The 20880-nt window shown below is 46.2% G+C and overlaps 1 protein-coding gene across 4 annotated transcripts in view; it reads right to left on the bottom strand.

The window, feature by feature from the left end:
* Nucleotides 1–224: 224 nt before the first annotated feature.
* RANBP3 (RAN binding protein 3) overlaps nucleotides 225–20880 on the bottom strand; it is a 42383-nt gene continuing 21727 nt past the window's right edge. For all 4 annotated transcript variants that reach the window (XM_089496593.1, XM_089496595.1, XM_089496592.1 and 1 more), the window contains 15 exons: nucleotides 20313–20349; nucleotides 19009–19095; nucleotides 18290–18361; nucleotides 16387–16452; nucleotides 15530–15622; nucleotides 13314–13420; nucleotides 12571–12690; nucleotides 10547–10650; nucleotides 9647–9725; nucleotides 8837–8939; nucleotides 7501–7625; nucleotides 6460–6580; nucleotides 4355–4497; nucleotides 3305–3485; nucleotides 225–1781 (listed from right to left, as the gene is read on the bottom strand). In XM_089496593.1, coding sequence (XP_089352719.1) covers nucleotides 1738–1781; nucleotides 3305–3485; nucleotides 4355–4497; nucleotides 6460–6580; nucleotides 7501–7625; nucleotides 8837–8939; nucleotides 9647–9725; nucleotides 10547–10650; nucleotides 12571–12690; nucleotides 13314–13420; nucleotides 15530–15622; nucleotides 16387–16452; nucleotides 18290–18361; nucleotides 19009–19095; nucleotides 20313–20349 — 1482 coding nt within the window. In that variant the 3' untranslated portion in view covers nucleotides 225–1737. The remainder of the gene's footprint in view (nucleotides 1782–3304; nucleotides 3486–4354; nucleotides 4498–6459; nucleotides 6581–7500; nucleotides 7626–8836; nucleotides 8940–9646; nucleotides 9726–10546; nucleotides 10651–12570; nucleotides 12691–13313; nucleotides 13421–15529; nucleotides 15623–16386; nucleotides 16453–18289; nucleotides 18362–19008; nucleotides 19096–20312; nucleotides 20350–20880) is intronic.

Here is a 20880-nt window from a genome sequence, read left to right as displayed (position 1 = left end):
AAATCATGCCTCCCTTTGGGGATGCTGAGATGGACATGGAAGTATGCACACAACAAGGGTTCTCTATTCCCATGGGTGCATTTGTGCCAAGATGTCGCTTGCTGCCTCTGTCATTTGTCACAATCCAGATTAAGGCTGGCAACAAGGCTCTGTACACCAAAGCCTCCTGCAAACAATTTGGAAAAGGTTTCTCCCCATTCCCCGCCCCCACCCCTCTCCCTCTCCCTCCCCAGGGCACTTTGGACAGATTGGTTTTTTATCAAAAATATTGAAACACTGCAGCTGATGGCTGGGAGCAATGCTCAGGGAAGGGTTTGGCAGAAGCCGAGGCTCCAGGCTCCTCTGAGGAAGCCGCACCGTGGCCAAGGACTAGTATTTCAGCAGCTGGCCCAAGATGCCAAAGCAACACAAATCCACACACACCATTCTCCAAGCAAGGGAACAGCCACCTCCTCAAAGTTTCCACTCCAGCAGCTAGGCAAGGCCAGAGGGAAACAGAAATGTTACTAGGAGGGGACAAAAACACAACCTGGTACATTAACACCTGTTATACACACACACACACATACATAAGTGTGTGTGTGTCTGTATCTCTCTCTCTCTATATATATATATATATATGTGTGTGTGTGTGTGTGATCATATGTGTGTGTGTGTGTGTGTGTGTTTGTACACATAGTGGCTTTGCTCTCCCTTCCACAGTACGAAAAGCAAAGGAGGGGCCCCAAGTTGCTTGACACACAAGAAGTCCTTCAAAACTAAGGTTTTCTACTGTTCTTCTTCTTCTTTTTTTTTCAAAGGCAAGAGGTTAGCGCCAAACAAGAACAAGAATGGTAACGACGACTACAAACCGGAGGGGAAACAGGGAAGGTTGTTAGGGAGAATGCCTCCCTCTGCCCCCTCCCCAGGTTAAAGTCTTTAATCGCTCCCCAGGTTAGTCTTTCCCTCCAAAAAACTGTGCCAACTGCTTTTCTCTCCAGGCACAAGGCAGCCAGGGTTGGTTTTGACGCCTCTCAGAGAAATGGAAACGACAAAGAGGCAGAAGACGGATGTTGAGGGAAGTGCGCGACACAGACATCTGCAAGGATCTTTGAGAAAGCATTCAAAAACTAGCGTCTTCTGGCCGAAATCTGGCTTTCCTGCAGGATTGGAACCTTGGAGGATGGGGAACCGGGGACGGAGGAGAGAATAGTCCAAGACAAGATGGGCAGAGCAAGTCCAAGGTGGGAAGGTGGCCTGTGGATCAAGAGGGAAGGTTTGAGGGGGACAAAGAGGGCGAGTAAGCGCTCTTGTGTGTGTGTGTGTGTGTGTGTGTGTGTGTGTGTGTGTGTGTGTAGGGGGGGCAAGGGAAGAAAATGGCATCCCTCCCCCTTGCTCATCAATATGATGAGCCTTTTAAGTGTCCAAAAGTGTCACATTCAGCCAGTTTTGTCCAAAGTCTGCTGTTGTTTCGTTTTGCTGTTATTTAATATGGAATCGACTGATTCCCTGCCCTCCCCAAAAGTCCAACACACAAAAAAAAAAAAAAAAAAGGGGGGGGGAGAGAAAAAAGGAAAACAATAACAAAACCCAGAATGGGATGCAGAGTTCTTAAATCTCAGAGCCTGCCTCCGTGGTTGCTGCTGCAATCCAAGAGGGAGAGTCTGCTCGGAGGGGGCTGCTGCTGCTGCCGGAAGGTGTTTGCGGTGGTGGCGGAAACGGCAGCAGGTCTTGCCAGCAGAGCTGGGCAGACGGCTGCTATGTGCTGCTGGGTGTCTGGCTCTCCACTTCATCAGTGGGACCTGTGGGGGAAATGAAGGGGAGTTGGTTCAGACAAGGCCACCTGCCTGCCCACCTGTAATGTGCTGCAGGCTGCCAGGCAGAGGAAGAGCACCAATGCATACAAAACCCACACAAAAGATGACTCCAGGAGACACAGAGGACGGCATCCTCCCTCACAGAATCTTGGAAGGGGCTGAAAAGGCCATCTATTCCAGAGAATAGGACCCTGAGCAATGGATTCAAACTACAGGAAAAGCAATTTCACCTCAACCTTAGGAGGAACTTCCTGACAGTAAGAGCTGTTCAACAGTGGAACACTCCTTCCTTGGAGAGTAGTGGAGTCTCCCTCTTTGGAGATTTTTAAACAGTCTGGATGGCCACCTGTCATAGGGAGGGATTGGATTGTGGATTTCTACATAGCTGAAGGAGGTTGGATTGGATGGCCCTTGGGGGTCCCTTCCAACTCCAGGATTCTATGAATCAAACCCTCTTCTGCCAGGGAGGTATTCACAACTAAAGTATTCCTGAATGATGTTCATTCAGCACCTGCTTAAGGACACCTGAAGAGGGACAATTCACTAGCCTCTAAGGCAGTTCATTCCTCTACCAAACAGCTCTTACAGTCAAGAAGGTCTCCCTAATGTTTAGATGGAAACTGTTTCCCTGTCATTTGAATCCAATGGTCCATGCTCTACTCTCCGGAGCAGCAGAAGCCTTCCCAGGCTTAGAGATCTTAAGGGAGGCTCTGCCATTGAGTCTTTCCATCTTCCTAGTCTTTCCTACTGTACACAATGTACAAGTGAGAGAAGGCCTGCTTGGTGACTGCTCCCAAGCTCTGAATCTCCCACTCACTCCTTGGGTGAGAATTCCTTCAAATTCTTCCTCCAAACCTACCATCTGCTCTGGTTTTTACAATTGTGGCCGAAATAAAAGAACCACAAGTCATCTTGGGGCACCTTACAGACTAACAAAAGTTTTTTTGTAGGAGAATTAAAGCTTCATGGTCTCCAAAAGATGCAAGCAGGATAAGTCGAAATTGGTGGAACGTCCTTCTTTGGAGGTTTTTAAACTGAAGCTGGATGGCCATCTGTCCCAGGGAGTGCTTGGGACAGCAGAACAGGGTTGCACTGGATGATCCCTGAGGTCTCCTCCAGCTCGCTGTATGATTCTAAGTCCACAAGAAAATACATTTTCACACAAAATACATAGTCTCTCAGGTACTGCAAGACTTTGCTGACTTTAATGTAATGGATCAAAGGAGCATCTGCACTGTCCAGATTTATACCATCTCAGACATCTTTGCTCTGTTCATAATTCTTCCACAGCTACCATCCCTCAATTTTGGCCCAAGTTCTCAACTGTAAACTTGGTACAGAAGGAGGGAAAGACAAATCATGACATGTTTGGGGACCAATTCAATAAATTCTGCAAAAAAAATCAACCTGCCCCCCATAAGGCAAACAGGTTGAGGGGAGTCAGGAGGCAGCCCCCATCTATGCTTCTAATGCACTGCAGGGAGGAATCCTGGAAAATTGCTCCTCACCACTTCCGGGTGATCCTGACGGTGCAAGACCATCATCATCACTGTCTTCCTCGTTCGATTGGGTCACTTCCGGTTCTGGTGCAGTACTTTTGGCTTCCTGTTCTTGTTCCACATGACTCCGCAAGGCCAGGATCCGATGGTGTAATGCTGCATACAGCTGTCCCGTGTCTTTGGAGCTTGCCTAGGATTCAGATAGGAATAATCAGAATGTCTCGTGTTTGCTTATTTAAAAGCACATCCAGCTTTAAAAACCAGGCTCACATAGGAGCAAAAATAAAAAACAGTAAGAGTGAGCAAAGGTACACTTAGGTTTCAAAAATGCATCACCTTAGGACAACCATATAAGCTCTTATTAATTATCAATAAGGAGACAAAGTCACTCATGAGTGTTCATATTAAATGCATTCAGCTTAGGCCAGTTTTTACATACAACACACACACACACACACACACACACACACACACACACACACACACAGCCTAATGGATGCAAAAATAAAGGTAAAATTAAACTTCAAGCCACTTCCATTATTTTTATTTTTAGTTGATTTGACAGGTATTTTCTTGGGAGGGGGATCAAATAAAGCTTAGCTGCAGGTAGAGTGTCTCTTGTCTGGAATTGTGAAAGATTCCAAAACCCTAAATAGTCAACATGGGTGGCTGAGATAGTGACTCCTTGGCTTTCTGATGGTTCTATGTATACAAACATAGCTTCCTGCACAAAATTATTTAAAAGATTAAGTATAAATTTACCTTCAGGCTATGTGTGTAAGGTGTATATGAAATATAAATGGGTTTTGTGTTTAGACTTGGGTCCCATTCCCAAGATATCTCATGATTTACATGCAATTATTATAAAATCCAAAACATCTCTAGTCCAAAGCATTTTGCATAAGGGAGACTCAACCTGTACTGCCTTTGATGGAATTTTGAGGCAAATTAGGGGCAATTTTTCACAGCATTGTGGGGCTGGGGGGGCACCTATGCATGCCACCCCTAGGCAAAGGGACCATTAGCCTCACATGCCCCTTTCATTCCTCTCTTCCTTACCGATATGAGGAACACTTTGACTCCTTGGTCCTCCGTGTCCATGGCAGTGATCCGGATGCTCTTTTCGCTGGCTTTGTCGATCTGCATCTGAGCCCACAGCTTGGTGTTCAGGATTAATCGCAGGCTGCCCTGCGTTCTCATGACTAAAGGAGGGAAGGAGGGAGAGAAAGACAACCAGGTAGTTGATATGGGAACACAGCACCCAAAGACAACTGAGTGTTCCCACTAAGCAACTCTAGAGGAACATTTACTTATTTAAGCTTGCAGAATTTTAAGTTAGAAGGGACCACAAGGGCTACATTGTCCAATCCCATGCCATGCAGGAACACACAGTTCTCCAAAGAAGAAGAGTCTACCACCCTTTGAGACAAATCTAAAATCCTATTGGTGTGCAGAAAAGACAAGGGGAACCAGTGATCTTCATTGCACGTTCATAGTGGGGATGAGGATTACATTAAACTTCTTTTCAGGATTCCCAGAAAACTACCACGCATCCATGTTGACCATTTTGTGTAATGGTGACTCCCGCTTTACCTGCCCATGTACATGAGCTCACTTCTCCTTCCTGTGCCTTTCTCTAGGAGTGGCAGTTGGGAAACTTGTGCAAGGCTTGGGCACAGGGCCTCACTTCTGAGGCTCACAGAGGCACCATTTTGGGACAGAGTAGAGTTACAGCCCATGGTGGTGTGGGAGACGTAGTGGCAAAAAGAAGGCTTCACATTTCAGAGTTTGCTTGAGCTTTGTGAGGCCCCTCCCTCCTTAACTGTCATCTCGTGCCTCAGAGGGAGCGATCAGGCAGACCGAGCAACATCAGGGACAGCCTGAAGGAAGAGGCCCCTCCCTCCTCTACTGTCATCTCGGCCTCAGAGGGAGCGATCAGGCAGACCCAGCAACATCAGGGACTGCCTGAAGGACGAGACTTCTCCCTCCTTTAACTGTCACCTTGTATTTTGTATTGTATTACAATTTTTACTGTACACTGCTATGATCATCGTGGAATAGCGGTCTATAAATAAAACGTATTATTATTATTATTATTGCTGGGACTTGGAGAACAGGCTGGAATTGCACTTCTGCTCCTGCTTTCTTTCATCAGATAGTCTGAGAGAAAAGGTAGCAGAAGAAACTATTTTGGGGGGGAGAGTGGACACTTGAAGCTGTGAGGGGAAGACATATCTCTGGGGAAGGAGTATCTGTGCTTGATTCTTGGAAAGAATTCTTTGTCTTGGAGCAGTCCTGTAGTTAAAATATCTCTCTTTCCAGCCCACACCAGTCTCCAGTCCAGAACATGTGTAAACCCCTATACACACACCGGCTGCGTCTTTCTCTGCCCTGATGAAGTACTGAGAGTCCCTCCTCTCTGGGGAGAAGCTTCCCCCTTGCACTTGATTACAGTGGGAGCAGCAACTGAGCAGCTGCTTAAGCAGCAACCAAGAGGCTTCCTGTCCGCACTGGCCTTTGCTGCAAGGCAAGCATGGGTGAGAGGCTTCTTGGTCCCTGCTCAGCCAGCTACTTGATTGCTGCAACCAAGGTGACTGAGTGCAAGCGAGCAGCAACCAAGATTGCTTGTTCTGAATTTGCAGTAGAAAAGGTAAAGGAAAAGGTAAAGATTTTCCCTTGGCATGATTGTCTATTTGTGTCTGATTGTAGGGGACAGTGCTCATCTCTGTTCCTAAACCAAGAGAGCCAATATTGTCTGAGATGATTCCATGGTCATGTGGGCAGCACTACACTAGACCTAATATCAAAAAATATATGCCAGGTGGCGCTAGGGTTGCTGCCCAAAAGGAAAGAAGGCAGTAACCCAGAAAAGTTTGGGGACTACTGGTCTAGAAGTTCTTCCTAATGTTTAGATGGAATCTCTTTTCTTCTACAATTGACCCTCAGTATCCGCGGGAATCTGTTCTGGACCCCCCCCCCCTGCTCTGGACGACCACCACCATCACCAACCAACACCCCCTTCCCCAATGGATGAACACTTGACAGATCCATCCTATCTACAACTGTTCTCTTCCCTGGATCGTGAAACACAGCTTCCAATTTGGGCTGGTCTTCCACAGCAACTGGGCATCCTGAGCTTGGGATGATCTTCCACTCTGTCTTACCTAGGCGCGACTGCAGTGTCCCGTCGTCTGTGGAAGCCATGTCATTCAGCCTCAGAAGCCCCCGGCCCCTTTCCACCCACGACTGAGATATCTTGTCAAAGACAAACAATTTGCATTGAATCTGCAAGAGAAAGGAAGCTGTTGAAAGATGATTCATACCCGTTCATTTGGGAAACAAGCATGCAATCATAACAGCCAGTGTGGTGGAGTGGTTTGAGTGCTGGACAATGGAAGACCAGGGTTTTAATCACTGCTCAGCCATGGCAAATCACACTCTCTCAGCCTCAGAGGAAGTCAATAGCAAACCTCCTTGAACCCCCCCCCCCCAAGTTTCCATGTCTCAGCAGAGATTCAGACCCAGACCTCCAAGTATCTTGGTTCAACACTCAAACCAATACACCATGCTGGCTCTACAGATGAGTAATAATCTAATATTTTCCAAGACTCTCAACACTTATTAAATGGAGGCTCTGTATACTGTATAGTGGAAGTCTGTCTCTGAACATCTGAAGCTGGGGACAAGCAAAAGGGGATGGGCCCGCCTGGTGGTGCCCTGCTGCTGAAAATGGGCGCTGCTGCCGGTGGAATGCCAGGCTTGATGAAGCACCAAAATGGGTACAATGAAATTCCCAAGTGGAATCTGAGGTTACCTAGGAGCCTCACTTTGCCTGGGGGCTTTGCAAAGACAGCACCTCCATCACCACCATTCGTTAGGAAAGAGAGGAACTGCAGCCACTTACAAAAATGCATTCACTTTGCCATTAGTCACTGCTTTGTTTTAAAATATGACTTTGATGCACCCTTGTTAATGGCGTTACTAATAATTCATTACTTCCACACTCTGCCCATAATTCTCGTAACAGGACCTCCCCAGGAGTGGATGCTCCCCTCCAAGACTTGTGCAGAGTGGGTCTCCCATAACAAACAAATGCCCACCCTGCACGGAAGGCCACTGGACATCAGGAGCTGAAAGGAGGGAGGTGCAAGGTGCTTGAGGTGAGAGTGAGAGCATGCAAGGCCTGTTCCTCATCCTCCACTGACCTGCAGGACATTGCTCTCTGCTTCTTCCCCGGTGATCACCTCCACCTTCTCCAGGAGACACTTCCTGGCTGTTGCCTTTGTGTAGGCAGCGGCAGACTCGGCCAAGGACTCTGAAATGTTATTGGCTGGAAAGAAATGGAACAGGTCTCAAGCTCCACAAAGCCACAATAGCGTTTTCCACACAGCCCCAAATGCTCCTCCATGGAAATGGAACACAATCAATGTCTTTCAGATTCTGTAGGATGGTGTAATGGACAGCTGTGAAGTGTGAGCAACTATCCCAACAATTCCCATAGCCAGACCCCCAAGGGCAGTCCAAAAAGGCAGGCAACTACCTTATCCTTATTGACAAAGTACTCCTAAAGATTTTCATCTTCTCTAAGAGCAGGTCTTTTGTCAAGGTAATAGATCTTTAGTGCCCACTCAAGACCAAGCTACCTCTCCAAATGCTTTGCAATACTTTGGGCTACAAAAGAGATAGCTCACAACAATATATTATTGCTAAGAAAACCCACTTTCCCTCTCTCACTCCCCTGAGGCTTGTAGCAATATGTTAAATGGAAAGAGAGGTGCCTTTGTGGGTGGGGTGGTGTATGAAGTCCTTGGTACTTTGACCTTGCCAGCCCCGGGGCGCCACAATATCCACGCTTTTGCACCAAGTCCAGTAAGAGCAGATGCCAGCTGACAGGAAGTGGGCAACCAATGCAAAACTCCCTTTAAGAAGGACAGAAAAAGCTCAACACCCATTGGGAAGCCAACAGCCTCCCACAGCAAGGACTTGGGAAGTTAGGATGGGAAACAAATCAGGAAAAGATTCTGAGACCATTGCCAATCCCTCCTCCTTCCACATGGGTTTCTGCCCCTTCTGTCCAACCAGAAGATTTATTTGCCATCAAACACAGAGAATTGTGGACATCTTTTCCTTTCCACTGGAACTATAGCAACCAGAGGTATATTTTAAAAAAGTAGGAGAAACAAATGGCCTGCACCCCTGGGGTTAGAATCAATAGTTCTTTAAGTAAAAAAATTTGGAGGTGTTTATTTTTTCAAAATAATTTTAAAAAATGAGTGGTGACCAGGGCAGGCAACATCCCAAAAGGCAATCAGGCTCAGGGCAGCCCAATAATCCCTGGCAGTTATCCACCTTCTACCCAAAGGTAAGATAAGAAAGCTCTCAGGGATTGTGAGGTGAGTAGCTACTGGCACTTTCAGACCTCAGAACAGAAGAAAGCCAGGGGTGGGGTGAATAATAAGCTGTTTTCCTTTTTCATTGGTGTTTCTCCTAACAAGATTTTAAGGCTCCAAGAACCCATGGAAAAGAGGTTTCCCATTTCACCTTTCTCGGGAGTTGCTTCCTGCGAGGACGATTCTGATCCAGAATCACCAGCTGCATTCTCCTTGTTACTGTCTGTACCAGCGTCATTGGATTTGGGTGGACTCTGCAAGAAGAGGAGGAAGAGGGAAACATAAACCATCCTGCCAAGCTCCAGACTCAAGAGTGCAGCCCCCGAAAGGTCCTGCTTTTGTGCCTCTTACCCGGATGGCCTGCAGCTCAGCAATTTCTGTGAAAGTTCTTCTCACTTGGGAGATAATATATTGGTGTGGGGGGGGGGAGAACTGAGTTTCATAGAATTATGTAGAATTATTTGCAAAGCTGGCACAATTGCCCACCTAAAGCACTTATACAGATTCATCATTGGAAGGGGAAGTCAAGGGCTTTTGGTACAATGCAGCAGATGGAGCTTTTAAAGGTGTATGCATGTGCACTGTGTTTCTACTGAATATGTTTTATATATGTTTTAAAATTGCTTTTAACGTGCACTTGTGTTTTTTAAACAGAGGTTCTGTTAATTGTGTTTTAACTTTTGTATTAAGAACCATTTAGTTATGCTGTGTTTTGGAAAGGTTGCATGCTACCTTGGATCCCATCTTGGCAGAAAGGCAAGATACTAAACACATAAACCAGCCCCTGTCTCCCCATGGCCCCAACAAATCCCTCTTGGCTCAATGAAGAACCAGAATGATAAAGTGGGGTTTCGGGTGTCAGATTAGGAGTACATAGAATTCCATGGAAGAAGAAGGGCAGGGAAGTAAAACAATCACAGGGGAGAAGAGAAAGAAATCTTAAGAACAAGCTCAAACTCACCAACACCCTCTCACTCATGTTCTGCCCAAACACAAACTTGTTGCTGGAAGCATCCGTGTTGTGTGTAGAGTTTTCTATGCTGGAAAAAGGGAGGCTCTTTTTAGTGTTCAGAAAAAATGAACTTTGGTGGCTCTGTCAGCACCAAAACACATCCTACAATGCACTCTCCCTTTTTTTAGGGTACACTTGGGCTGGAAGGTCCCTCCTGCCATCCCCCCCCCTTTTGTTTTTTTAAAAAAAAATAGATCACAAGTATACAAGAAAAAAGAAGAAAAAACAAAAAAGCACATAAAAACATAAGACTAACATTACATACAAAATTCATAACAAAATAACATAGTAACATTGACTACATACATAAAATCCCACAATTACTGATAAAAATATTAATCTCCATAGTCTATACACACACTTCCCCGGTAAATCCTGCAATCCCAATTCATTAACATAAAGAATGTTCCTTAAATCTCTATACATAATTAGCCTCTAAGTCTTAAACCGTACGTTTAAATACAGGTTTGGAACCTAATATAGATATTAATGCTTTATCTTCTTACTCTTCCACAAAAATATAATAATACCACTCCACCCTTTTGGACCCCAAATGCACATTTGCCACATTTTGGATACTTCCTGGGCTGTTTTAAGCCTAAAGGGGCTTTTTCTGTAAATAGAAACTAATAAGGGAGTAAAACAGAAGCCAATTTTCAGTTCACTCCCTGTTTACCGAAAGAATCCTCTACCAGGCTGCAAGCCCCATAAAAACAGGACAAAATTTTCCCTGCAAACCTCCTCCTAAGGAGTGGAGGGATCATTAAGGACTGAAACATTTTTTCAGAATTCCCCATTTTTGCAGCAGGCATAGTTGACTGAGGGAAAGAGACTGGCATTCCCCCATACCTGGAGCTGATGTACTGCAGGAAGTAGTTTGTCGCAGATGGTGTTTCAGAGCTGGGGAGCCAGGCATTCTGCACGTCGACAGATTCGTCATTTTCATTTCCTAGCTGGAAAGAGGGAGGGACACTGAGTGGCAGCGCAAGAAAGGCTCCAGGGCCACAGGGAAGGCAACAATTTCTTGTGGGGGAATGTTATAACTCTTAGAAACCCTCTCTTTCAAAAAAATAACTGCCCCCCGCAGAGATGGAGAAGAGGGAAATGTATGTAGCTGAGGCTAAGAGTACAGTGGGCCCTTGGTATACGCGGGGGATCCGTTAAGTCCCCCCCGTGTATACCAAAATCCGCGTATGCTCAAGTCCCATTTGTCCCCAATACACACACTGCCATTGGGAACAACAGTTCCTGGCCTCCCTTCCCTCCCTCGCTTCCCTCCTCCCTTCCCTCCCTCTTACTTACCTTTCAGGCCGAGTGCCGGTGCTGGAGGCCTTAGAGGCCTCCGGTGAGGCTGCTTGCCCTCCTCACTGCGGCCGCGGGAAAAGCCGGGTGGCAGAGGCCAAGCCTTGGCCTCCTCGCCACTGCTGCAGAAGGGCCCGATGGTGGTGTTGGAGGCCAAGAGGCCCCCAACAGCACCGACAGTGAGCCTTTCCCGCGGCGGCGGCGGCAAGGAGGCAGAGCCGCCGTGCCAGAGGTCTTCAAGGCCTCCAGCGGATGCATCCGGCCTCCTCAATGCCTCTGCTGCTGCGGAAGGGCCAGATACTGGTGTTGGAGGCCAAGAGGCCCCCAGCACCAACACCCGGCCCTTCTGCGGTGGTGAGGATGCTGGGTGAATTTGCAGAAGGCCTTGAAGGCCTCTGGTGCGGCGGCTCTGCCAGCTCGCCGCAGCGGTGAAAATGCCGGGTGTCGGTGCTGGGGGCCTCTTGGCCTCCAACACCGCCACTGGGACCTTCTGTGGTGGCGGTGAGGAGGCCAAGACTTGGCCTCTACCACCGCCACCCGGCTTTTTCCATGGCGGCGGCAAGGAGGCCAAGCAGCCGCACCGGAGACCTCCAAGGCCTCCAGCACCGGCACTCGGCCCAAAAGGTAAGTAAGAGGGAGGGAAGGGAGAAGAGGAGGGGAGGCCAGAGACTTTTGTTCCCAATGGCGGTGCACATGCACTCACGCCGCCATTGGGAACAACTTTTGGGTTTGCCATCCGCAGATGCTCAAATCCGCATATAAGAAGGGCCGACTGTATATAGTTGAGGGTAAGAGTAGGCTGAATGGTTGTAACGAAATATAGGATGATAGAGAAAGAAGATAGAGCAAGGGAGGAGAATGAAAGGAGGTTAGGAAAGATAGAGAGAAGGGTCAAAAGGAAAAGAAAGAGAAAGAAAGTGAGTGAGAGAATGAGAAAGGGAAGTTACATGGATGAATTTAAGAAGAGGACAAGAGGAAGAGTGAAGAAGATCAAGAAGAAGAAATACGAATGTATAATATGAATTTTAGAATGTTCAGTTTATATGTTTGTATATTGTCTTTTTAATTAATAACATTTATTAAAAAAAACTTTCCGAAGACCAATGTGGAAGATATAATTCTACGAGTGTGGGAGAAAGTTTCTTCAAGATATGGAGGTGCATAAGAAATTGGGAGAGTAGCCAGAGAAGCTGCAGCTGAACATTTCCAGAGGTTAAAGAGGGATTCAGCTTCCTCTTGTTATTTCACACAAGGCAACTCCACTACACCAAAAATTTAAGAGCTACAAGAGCTACAAAGAATAAAGAAACCAAGGAACATGGGTCATGCTGCTGAGCAATTCCTGGGGCAGGATTTGAACTGCCTGCATGCAGAGTTTAGAAAAACCAACTTCATTTTTAAAACTTAAAGAGTCCACCTAGATCAAGATTTACAGTTTGGCTCAGGAACGAAAGCAAGGACTACATTTAATGGGGCAAGGCAAGTGTGATGCTTAGGAAGATGGGGAAATGCCCAGTCCCACTTCAATTCCACTCCCAGCACCCAGATGACCGCTTACACCAAATAAATACCTTCACTCGGTCTCTTAGGTTTTGCCCGAATACAAAGGACTGTTGTGTGTTTTGTTCTGTTTTTTCACACTTTTCAGACTCTGAAGTGTTGTTAGATTCATTTGCCTGACAGAGTTTCTCCTAAACAAGAGGAACAGGAGGAGGGAAAAGACTGTAACTACAAGAAAGAAAGACCAACCACTCCAAGTACCCTTTCTTTCGCCTTCCTGTTACGGGGTCGTTTCCAAAACCTTAAAAAAAAAAAGACTAGAAAAGTGGTTCATCTCCCCAGACCCCAAGTTCCAGTAAAGTGGAATTCAGCCAGCTCTGGAACATTAATCTCAATTCCCCCCCACCAAGCTTTCCTTCAACTATGTCATTTTAACTGTTACTTAATGTAAACAATTAAATGAACCAGAGTTGTTGCTGTGTGCCTTCAAGTTGTTTCCGACTTATGGTGACCCTAAGGCAACCCTATCATACAGTTTTCTTGGCAAGATTTCTTCAGAGGAGGCTATAAGAATATGACTTGTCCAAGGTCACCCAGTGGGTTTCATAGTGGACCGGAGATTTTAACCTTGCTCTCCAGAATCCTAGTCCAATGCTCAAACCAGGCTGGCTCTCAGAGTATCAAATGTAAATTAGGACTTTTGTGAGTGAGGTCTTTTTTGAAAAAGCATCTTTAAATTGGAAAAGCTGAATGACAGCAGATCCATCACTTCTTCCCAACTGCCACAGAATTCTCAAAAGTGTGACACTCTTACCTTCTCTTCTAGATCAGGACTTTTTGCTGTTGGGTTAACTGTGGATTCTGACATGGTCACTTGAAGATCTGGAGGGAGGCTTACACCATTGGTTCCGCTGCTTGGGACTGCAATAAAAAATGCCAAAGGATGTGAGAAAAGGTTCGTTAAAATATTTTGTGGGTCCCTTACCTAACTTTACGCTTCTTTAACAGAAAGGGAGCTAAGGAACCATGGATGGCCATCTGTCGGGGATGCTTTGATTGTGATTTCCTGCATGGCATGGAGTTGGACTGGATGGCCCTTGGGGTCCCTTCCAGCTCTTTGATTCTATGATTCTATGAACTGGCCTACTTTTGTGCTTTCAATTAGAAAAGTAACTCTTCAATAAAGGTGCATGGCCTTTTGTGCTCTTCTGGTCAAGTGCTGCCCCACATTACGTTTGTGGACCATAACTCTCATAATCCCCAGGAATCATGGCCAGCTTAGTCTGCCTGAAAGGTCTAGCATCTGCTAGCAGTGCCTATCTGTGTGTTCTACAGGAGAGCATGGATGATCCCCTCCTTCAACAAGCTGAGCTAACATTGCTCCTTCCTTCCTTGCACTTTTCTCTCCTGGAGCCAACACAGTTTTAGCAATCTTTCAAATAAATCTGTTACACTTACTTACTTCTCCTCCTTATTAGCAGCCTTAGGTGGTTGACAAAGAACAAAGGTCGAGAAACCTCAGGACCCTGGGCCAAAACCAGCCCTCCAGGGCTTCCTCAGATAGCCACTGTCCCTTCCCCACAACATGACCTCTTAGGGTGGGGCTTCTCACCTTTTCATGGGCACATTTTCACATTCTAAAAAGCTGAAACGCCTTTCCCAAAGATCAGACACTGACAATTAAGACCTTTTGGCCTCACTGTTTTTGCTCCAGCTGTGACAGTCAGGGAGAAATAAAAAGACCTAAATGGAGGCACCAGGTGAGCATCACCTGGACAAAGATATAACTTCTTTTTATGAAGTCTTTTTATTCCTACCCCTTTCCCCCTTGTCTGCTATCTAACCGGAATTGTATTCCCATTCCCCACCACCACTCCCTTCTCCTTTTGTGTCGTGTCTTCTTAGATTGTAAGCCTGAAGGCAGGGAACTATCTAACTAAAAGATTGTATGTACAGCGCTGTGTAAATTTACAGCGCTTTATAAATAAAGGTTAATAATAATAATAATTGTATTTATCAGCGTCATTATTGGGAAGATGGTGAAGGCGGACTGAAGAACACATACTTTCAGTGCTTGGTTGCAGCAGCATATCTGTAAGAAGGAAGCAATGCAATAAAGCTGGGAAAGAGTGGGATTCTACTCTAGCCGATGCTCCTAAAAGGTAAACAGCAGTTGCCTCCAAAATTCCTTACTGAGTATATGTGAAAATCAAAAGACAGCGCAAAGGGGAGATCAGATAAGCTTGCCTCAGCAGCTCCCCCTAGCATGTTAAACAAGGCAGAGACCTATAAATTTGACCACCAAAAATGTGAATGGTAAGAAAAGTGGAGGCTGGTGAAAAATTATTCCTGAATGCATTTGGGAAGAAGCTTTCAAGTGGTCTCTTCTTGTTGTTGTGTGCCTTCAAGACGTTACCAACCTATGGTGACCCCCAAGGCAAACCTATAACGATTTTTTCTTGACAAGATTTGTTCAGAGCGGTTTGCTTTTGCCTTCTTCTGAGGCTAAGAGAGCATGACTTGCCCAAGGACTTCAGTGGGTTTCCATGGTCGAGTAGGGACTAGGACTCTGTTCTCCAGAATCGTAGTCCAACGTTCAAACCACTACATAACGCTGGCACTCTAGAAGGTTCAAAATGATTTTATTTGCTTGTGCTTGTCTCACTTGACTTGACTATTTCATTATACAGTATATATTGTTAGTAGTAAATAAAAAAGTTGTTGAAATAGACTGAACTGCTCTTATTTTTTAAGTGTATAGGAACTTAACCCTATTCTTTTCCATGTTATTTTTGCCTCTAGTACCAAATTTTCTGTTAAAGAAATAACTCCCAGGAAAGCATCTACTTCATTAATGGAGGCATATCTGCAAAGGAACTGTTGGAGCTGGAGTCCAAAACATATGGAGGGCATCAGGCAGCCCTCCTGCAACTGGTAGGCAAATCAGAATAGAATAGTGGCCCAATCGGTCATGGGGACATTCCCTTGATGCCTGCTGGCCGAAGGAGTTGGTAAGAACAGCTCACTTGCCTGCTTGTGAGAAAGCCTTGGGCTGGGGGGCTTGCAACACGGCCGGGCGCAAGACGCTCCGCTGCTGTTCCTTCGGTTTCTGGCTTGGGACGCCTAAAAAGGGAAGCAAAGACATTTTTTGATCCTCACGAACATTACCCAGCAGCCTGAGAACACCCATCTACTTGGAAACAAATCCTATTGTGCCCAGTAGGGCTTCCTTCTTCATGAATGTGCTCAGAAGCACAACCGTCAACTGATTCCAGTGGCATTCTAAAGCCTGTGCTACATCTGTACTGCAATCTCAGTTACTTGCTACATGCCCAAAGCTTGGAAAAATTACATTTTTGGACGAAAACACACACAATTCCCCAAGCAGAGAGGAGATTCAGAGAACTGCAGTCCAAACAGACTCACAACTACCTTTAACAGAGGTTTTTCTCAAGGCAATTTGCATGTCATTAAATAATAAACACCTAACTCTATACATTTTAACACTGTATTAACCTCTCAGGCAGACCATCTTGATCAAAGCCCTTCCATCCCAGCCCAGCCCTACAGAAGAACTCAGAGGAATTCCAGTGAGTCTCAACCTCACTGGACCTGAACTGTAACAAGTTCCCACACCCCACACCACCAGCATCCCACTGACTACAGAAGATCAGATTCAAAGCATGGGATGCAGCATGAGCCACCTGAGACAGAGTCATGGTTGTCGTGGTGGACATGAAGCCCAGAGGGGCCTGCACATGGGTCCTGAGAGTCCTCTTCAGGGCAAACTAAAAAGCAACTCCAGCCCCACCGATGATATGACTGCTGAGCAGTGGGCTTATCCCCTGCTACAGGCTCAAATCCAACCAACCAAGGCAACTGCTTACCTGCGCTGGGTGCCTGGCCATGGATGAGGGTGGGGGGCTTCAGTCGGAATCCTGTGCTCTTTTCCTCTAGAATGCAAAACAGAACATCAGATCACCTGGTGACAGAGAAGTCAAGGCCAGATTTCACAAGAACACCTGACTGAGAAAGATAGGACTCTGCCTCAATGGAGGTGGGACTCTTTGTCCATCTAACAGAAGAGCCTCCACTCCACCACCCACTCTCTAAGGGTCGTTCCTCACTCTGACAAAAGAGATGCTGGCAGAGACTGGAATTGGTACTTCCAGCATGGTTACCCACTCTCTAAGGGTGCTACTCCCACAGTTGGCCGCACATCTGAAGAAGCTAATCTGTGGGCAGGTCATAGTGATGGATTTACACAGATGGATTTACAAGGCAGTGGGATAAATTCAGGGTGGAGGGCACTAGCCCAAATGGCTGCATATCATCTCCCATATCCAGGACAGCATTTCTATGCATATCAGTGGCTGGAGAGAGCAAGAGATTGAGAGTGAGCCTGTGTTCATGGGCTCCCTTGGCTGGCACGGACAGAAAGCTGGTCTAAAGACGCCTTTGCTCTAATCCAGTCTGAGACTTACACTTAGGCGGCTGATTCAGTCTAGTTTTGGCTTGCCTCCGCAGTCAGACCAGATGACATTTTCCACCCAACCACGCAACTTTCTGCTTTAATTGCAGACTGAATCTGGGACTGTGCTGGAATTCTGAGGCCAGTCCTCAAGACAGAATGCTGCCCAATGTGTCAGACCACAGGTGTAGACTCCAACCTTTCTGCTCTGAGCATGACAGCAGCTACCAGGTGGCTCGAGCGGAGATGGGCCTTTCTTACCTGGCCAACCAGAGATCCTCTCTTTGCTGGGGCTAGCTGGCCCTTTGACCTGCAATTCAGGTCCTCTCCCAAAGAGCTATGGATACGCAGTCCACTTCACAAGTGGTCACAAGAGCTGTAAAATCACAGGTGAGGAGACCCGTGAATCTGCTAGTAAGGGGCGGGGGAAGTTTCCCCCCACCAACTTTTGATAAAGTGCAAGGCACAAGATCTTGGCAAAAAATAATTTTTAATCTTATTGTGGTCCATTAGTAACCATATCTATTTGGAGTGCCTAGCTCTCAAAGCTTGAAAGGTTATTTTGCTTAAAGGGAAAGGAAAGGAGAAGGAGGACAACAACATTAGCAGGCAACATAGGCCCCTGCATCTTTTCTTGTTATCCTGACATTATATGTGACCATTTATCGGTTGCAACCAAAAAACCCTACACCCCTTTCGCTGGTTGAGAAAGAGAAACAGAATGGGATTTTTACTGGCAGGCATGCAAACCAGGAAGGCCCAAGAGGAAAAGCATTCTGATGGGCAGAGAAAGGGGATCCCAAGCACACCTGTTGCGACTGCTGGGGGTGGAAAGGGGCAGAGAGCATGCCCATCTTGATGGGGTGAGGGTGAAGATCCTGGCCCCTTGCTATGTTACATCCGGTGGGGGGGGGATGAGATATGTGCCGCCAAACATTTGCAGCATCGCACTCCCAATTCCTCCCTTCCATTTTTCTTCTTATTGAATTTGATATTACTTCAGTATAATTAATTTTAAAGTTTTCATTTTAAAACTGTCACCTTTTGGGGATAAGCCCCCTACCTTCAAAAGATCAACTGATAGCATGAGGAACCTCCAACAGTGCTAGACTTGCCAAAAGCAGATGCCTCCCACCCCTTCCAAAATGCCCTGAAGCTCCAAAGTGATGCCTGGTTCTGATATCCAGTGGGACATGGGGCACTGGGACTGGCATGGGTACCTGGGACAAAACCTAGCCTCTACGTTCCTCACTGCAGCTGTCCACCCCGGCATGACACTCTCCATGAAGTTCATTGTGGCAACTGGCCAAGCAGCTCACCTGGCTCTGAGTCAGAGTTTCCTGCAGAAGGTTCACAGAAACTTGATGGCATGAAGACATTGTTTTTTGTCACTGGGCCCAAGCAATAAAAGCAAGGAAAGAAAGAGAGAGAGTTAGCACACACAGAATGGACACCTTGGGCAAGGGAACTGACTTTCACTCACTTCCCAGTTCTTCAATTCAAGTTGCAAGAACTGCAAGCAGCAGCATCCTTGCAGTTCCCTTGACAACAATGAATGCTGTTGTTATTAAGTGTTATCAGTTGATAGTCTGGGAAAGGTGCAGCCTGCAAATTTGCACTCTCCCCAAGGATCCCTGTGCCCCCCACCACCTCAACACCCAACAGCATCCCATGAAACCTGTGGGGGGAGGGGGTTGCCTCTGTGGTGCCACTGGCCATTTTGCCCCAGAATCAAATGGCTGGTAGCACCCACTGGTGCAGCCCCTCTAATCTATGGTAGCTGCCTGCTCCTGGAATACACAAAAAGGAGGAGACATTCCTCACCTGCAAGGATCTTACAATATAAAGCAAACAGGAATATAAGGGGGTGAGAGAGATGAATGGGGCTAGGGAAGTTATACACAGTGTTTTCCCTACCACCTCCACCTTAGCTATCTCATATGTATCTCTAAATCTCAAGAGTGATAGAAAGTGCCACAAGACACACAATGAGGGGAATGGAGAAAAGACTCCATTGCCCCAAGAGATCAGATTTTACCTGACTGTGAAGGAGGGAACTGGGTGACTGAGGAAGTCCTCTCACGCTTTACTGGAGGGCAATAACCCCCGTCTTCTCGGTCAGACTCTGCAAGCAAAAGGTGCAAAGGGGAGAGAGTCAAACGCAACCACAAGCAGGCCAAGTAACTGTGCAAAAGGTTTGCCCTCCCTCTCAGGATGGTAGCTTGGTTGGGAGATGGACCCTTGCCTCTCAACTTTTGGATCGTTTGGACATTTGGGTCTTTAGATCTCAGAATCCCTGAAAACTGGTAGCTGATGGAATCGGATGCCATCCGGAGAGATAAAGCTGAGAACTGCCAGGTGACAACTTGAAAGACAGTAAATGAAACATCCTCCTCTTTAAGGGAGGGGTTTTGTCAGCACCTCTCTGCCCATGGGATCCCCATCTCACATCCCCAAGGGATTCAGGTGCAAAAGCTACAACAGCCCCCCATGTGTAAATTTGCCAGGCAAATGACACATGTTTTTTGTGCAGTGATTAAAACATAAAGGAGTGCCTGTTTTATGTTTGGCCATCCATTCCCCCCCCCCCCCTTTGGTTTTTATACTTCACTTCCTGCTTGATCTGTTTAGAAAGAAAGAAAGAAAGAAAGAAAGAAAGAAAGAAAGACAGAGAGACAGACAGACACTTTAAAATCACCATGCTAACACCTGTAATGTCTGTTCCTCACCTTAGTGGCAGACTTTGGGCCACTTCTGGACCTCCACTCCCAGAAAATCCCCCAGCCAGTGTGGTGCCCAGCTCAGTGGAGGATTATGGGAGCTATAATCTAAAAAAGTAACTTTTCTGAGCATTGAGATGTATGGTGCCACTCATTAGGTCTTCCAAAGGCAATGGCCATGATGGTTAAAGAAAACCTCTCTGTTTCTCTGTCTACTTCACAGATCATAACTCTTAAATTTGTTTCCTTCTCACAATAATTGGACAGCTGTTCAGAAAAAGAACTCAGTGGAACTGCACTTCAATGGCCACAGCATTTTCCTCATGCTTTTCAGCTGGCATGAGACCCAGGCGACTGATACTGCACAGAGATCATGCCTTCCTTCTAGGAATTTTAAGTTATACATTGGGTGTGGGCAAATCTTCTTCAGGTTGCTGCTTGAATTAATGTAGGGAATAAATACATGTACAGATGCAAACCCGCAGCCCTAGGGCTGAGCACAACCATTCCCATCCTGCATGTGTCCAGGAAGCCAGCCAGCAAAACCACCACTAGCCCCAAGAGCAACAGAACTGTTATTCAGGATGTCTTAGGCCTCTCCAGATCATGCATGCTCCCTCACCTTCCCCATCTTCTGGACTTGACCCATCTGCCGACCGCTGTAAAAACAAAACAAAACATATATTGAAGATTTAGACTGTATCAGAAAAGAAGAACAACAGGTCACAGGTTCTCTGGAGGTGTCAGTGAGTGCCTCAGAACTGTGCATGCTGAATGCAGCTAAGAGGAAATCCTACAGATCAAAAATGACAAAACACTTGGTGGGGGGGGGGGATTTTTCAGCCGTAGGATCACTTCGTAGATAATGGTTGTACCACAGTGCAGAAAAGGAATGGAGGGGGAAAAGCCAAACAAAATAAGGAATGTCTTCATGTGTGTAACGTTTAATTAATAAGTTAGTTAAACTGATCAATTAGGACATTGACTGACAGACTAAAAAAGAGCCTCGTTTTTTTTTAAAAAAAGACCTCTTTGAAACTAAAAAATTCAAAAAACTGTACTCATCATAGAAGAGGCATTCTGACATATATGGGAGAATATAGGCCCCTTCAAAGATGTCTCTTCACTGGCATTTTCATAATTATATTCAATACACAGACTTAACATATTTCTATATACATCCTTCCTAA

This window comes from Sceloporus occidentalis, unplaced genomic scaffold (assembly GCF_023333645.1).
Source record: "Sceloporus occidentalis isolate IW3139 unplaced genomic scaffold, rSceOcc1.0.p SCAF_91, whole genome shotgun sequence".
NCBI lineage: Eukaryota > Metazoa > Chordata > Lepidosauria > Squamata > Phrynosomatidae > Sceloporus > Sceloporus occidentalis.
The sequence above is the reverse complement of the archived record's forward strand: the minus strand, read 5'-3'. Positions and strand labels throughout refer to the sequence as shown.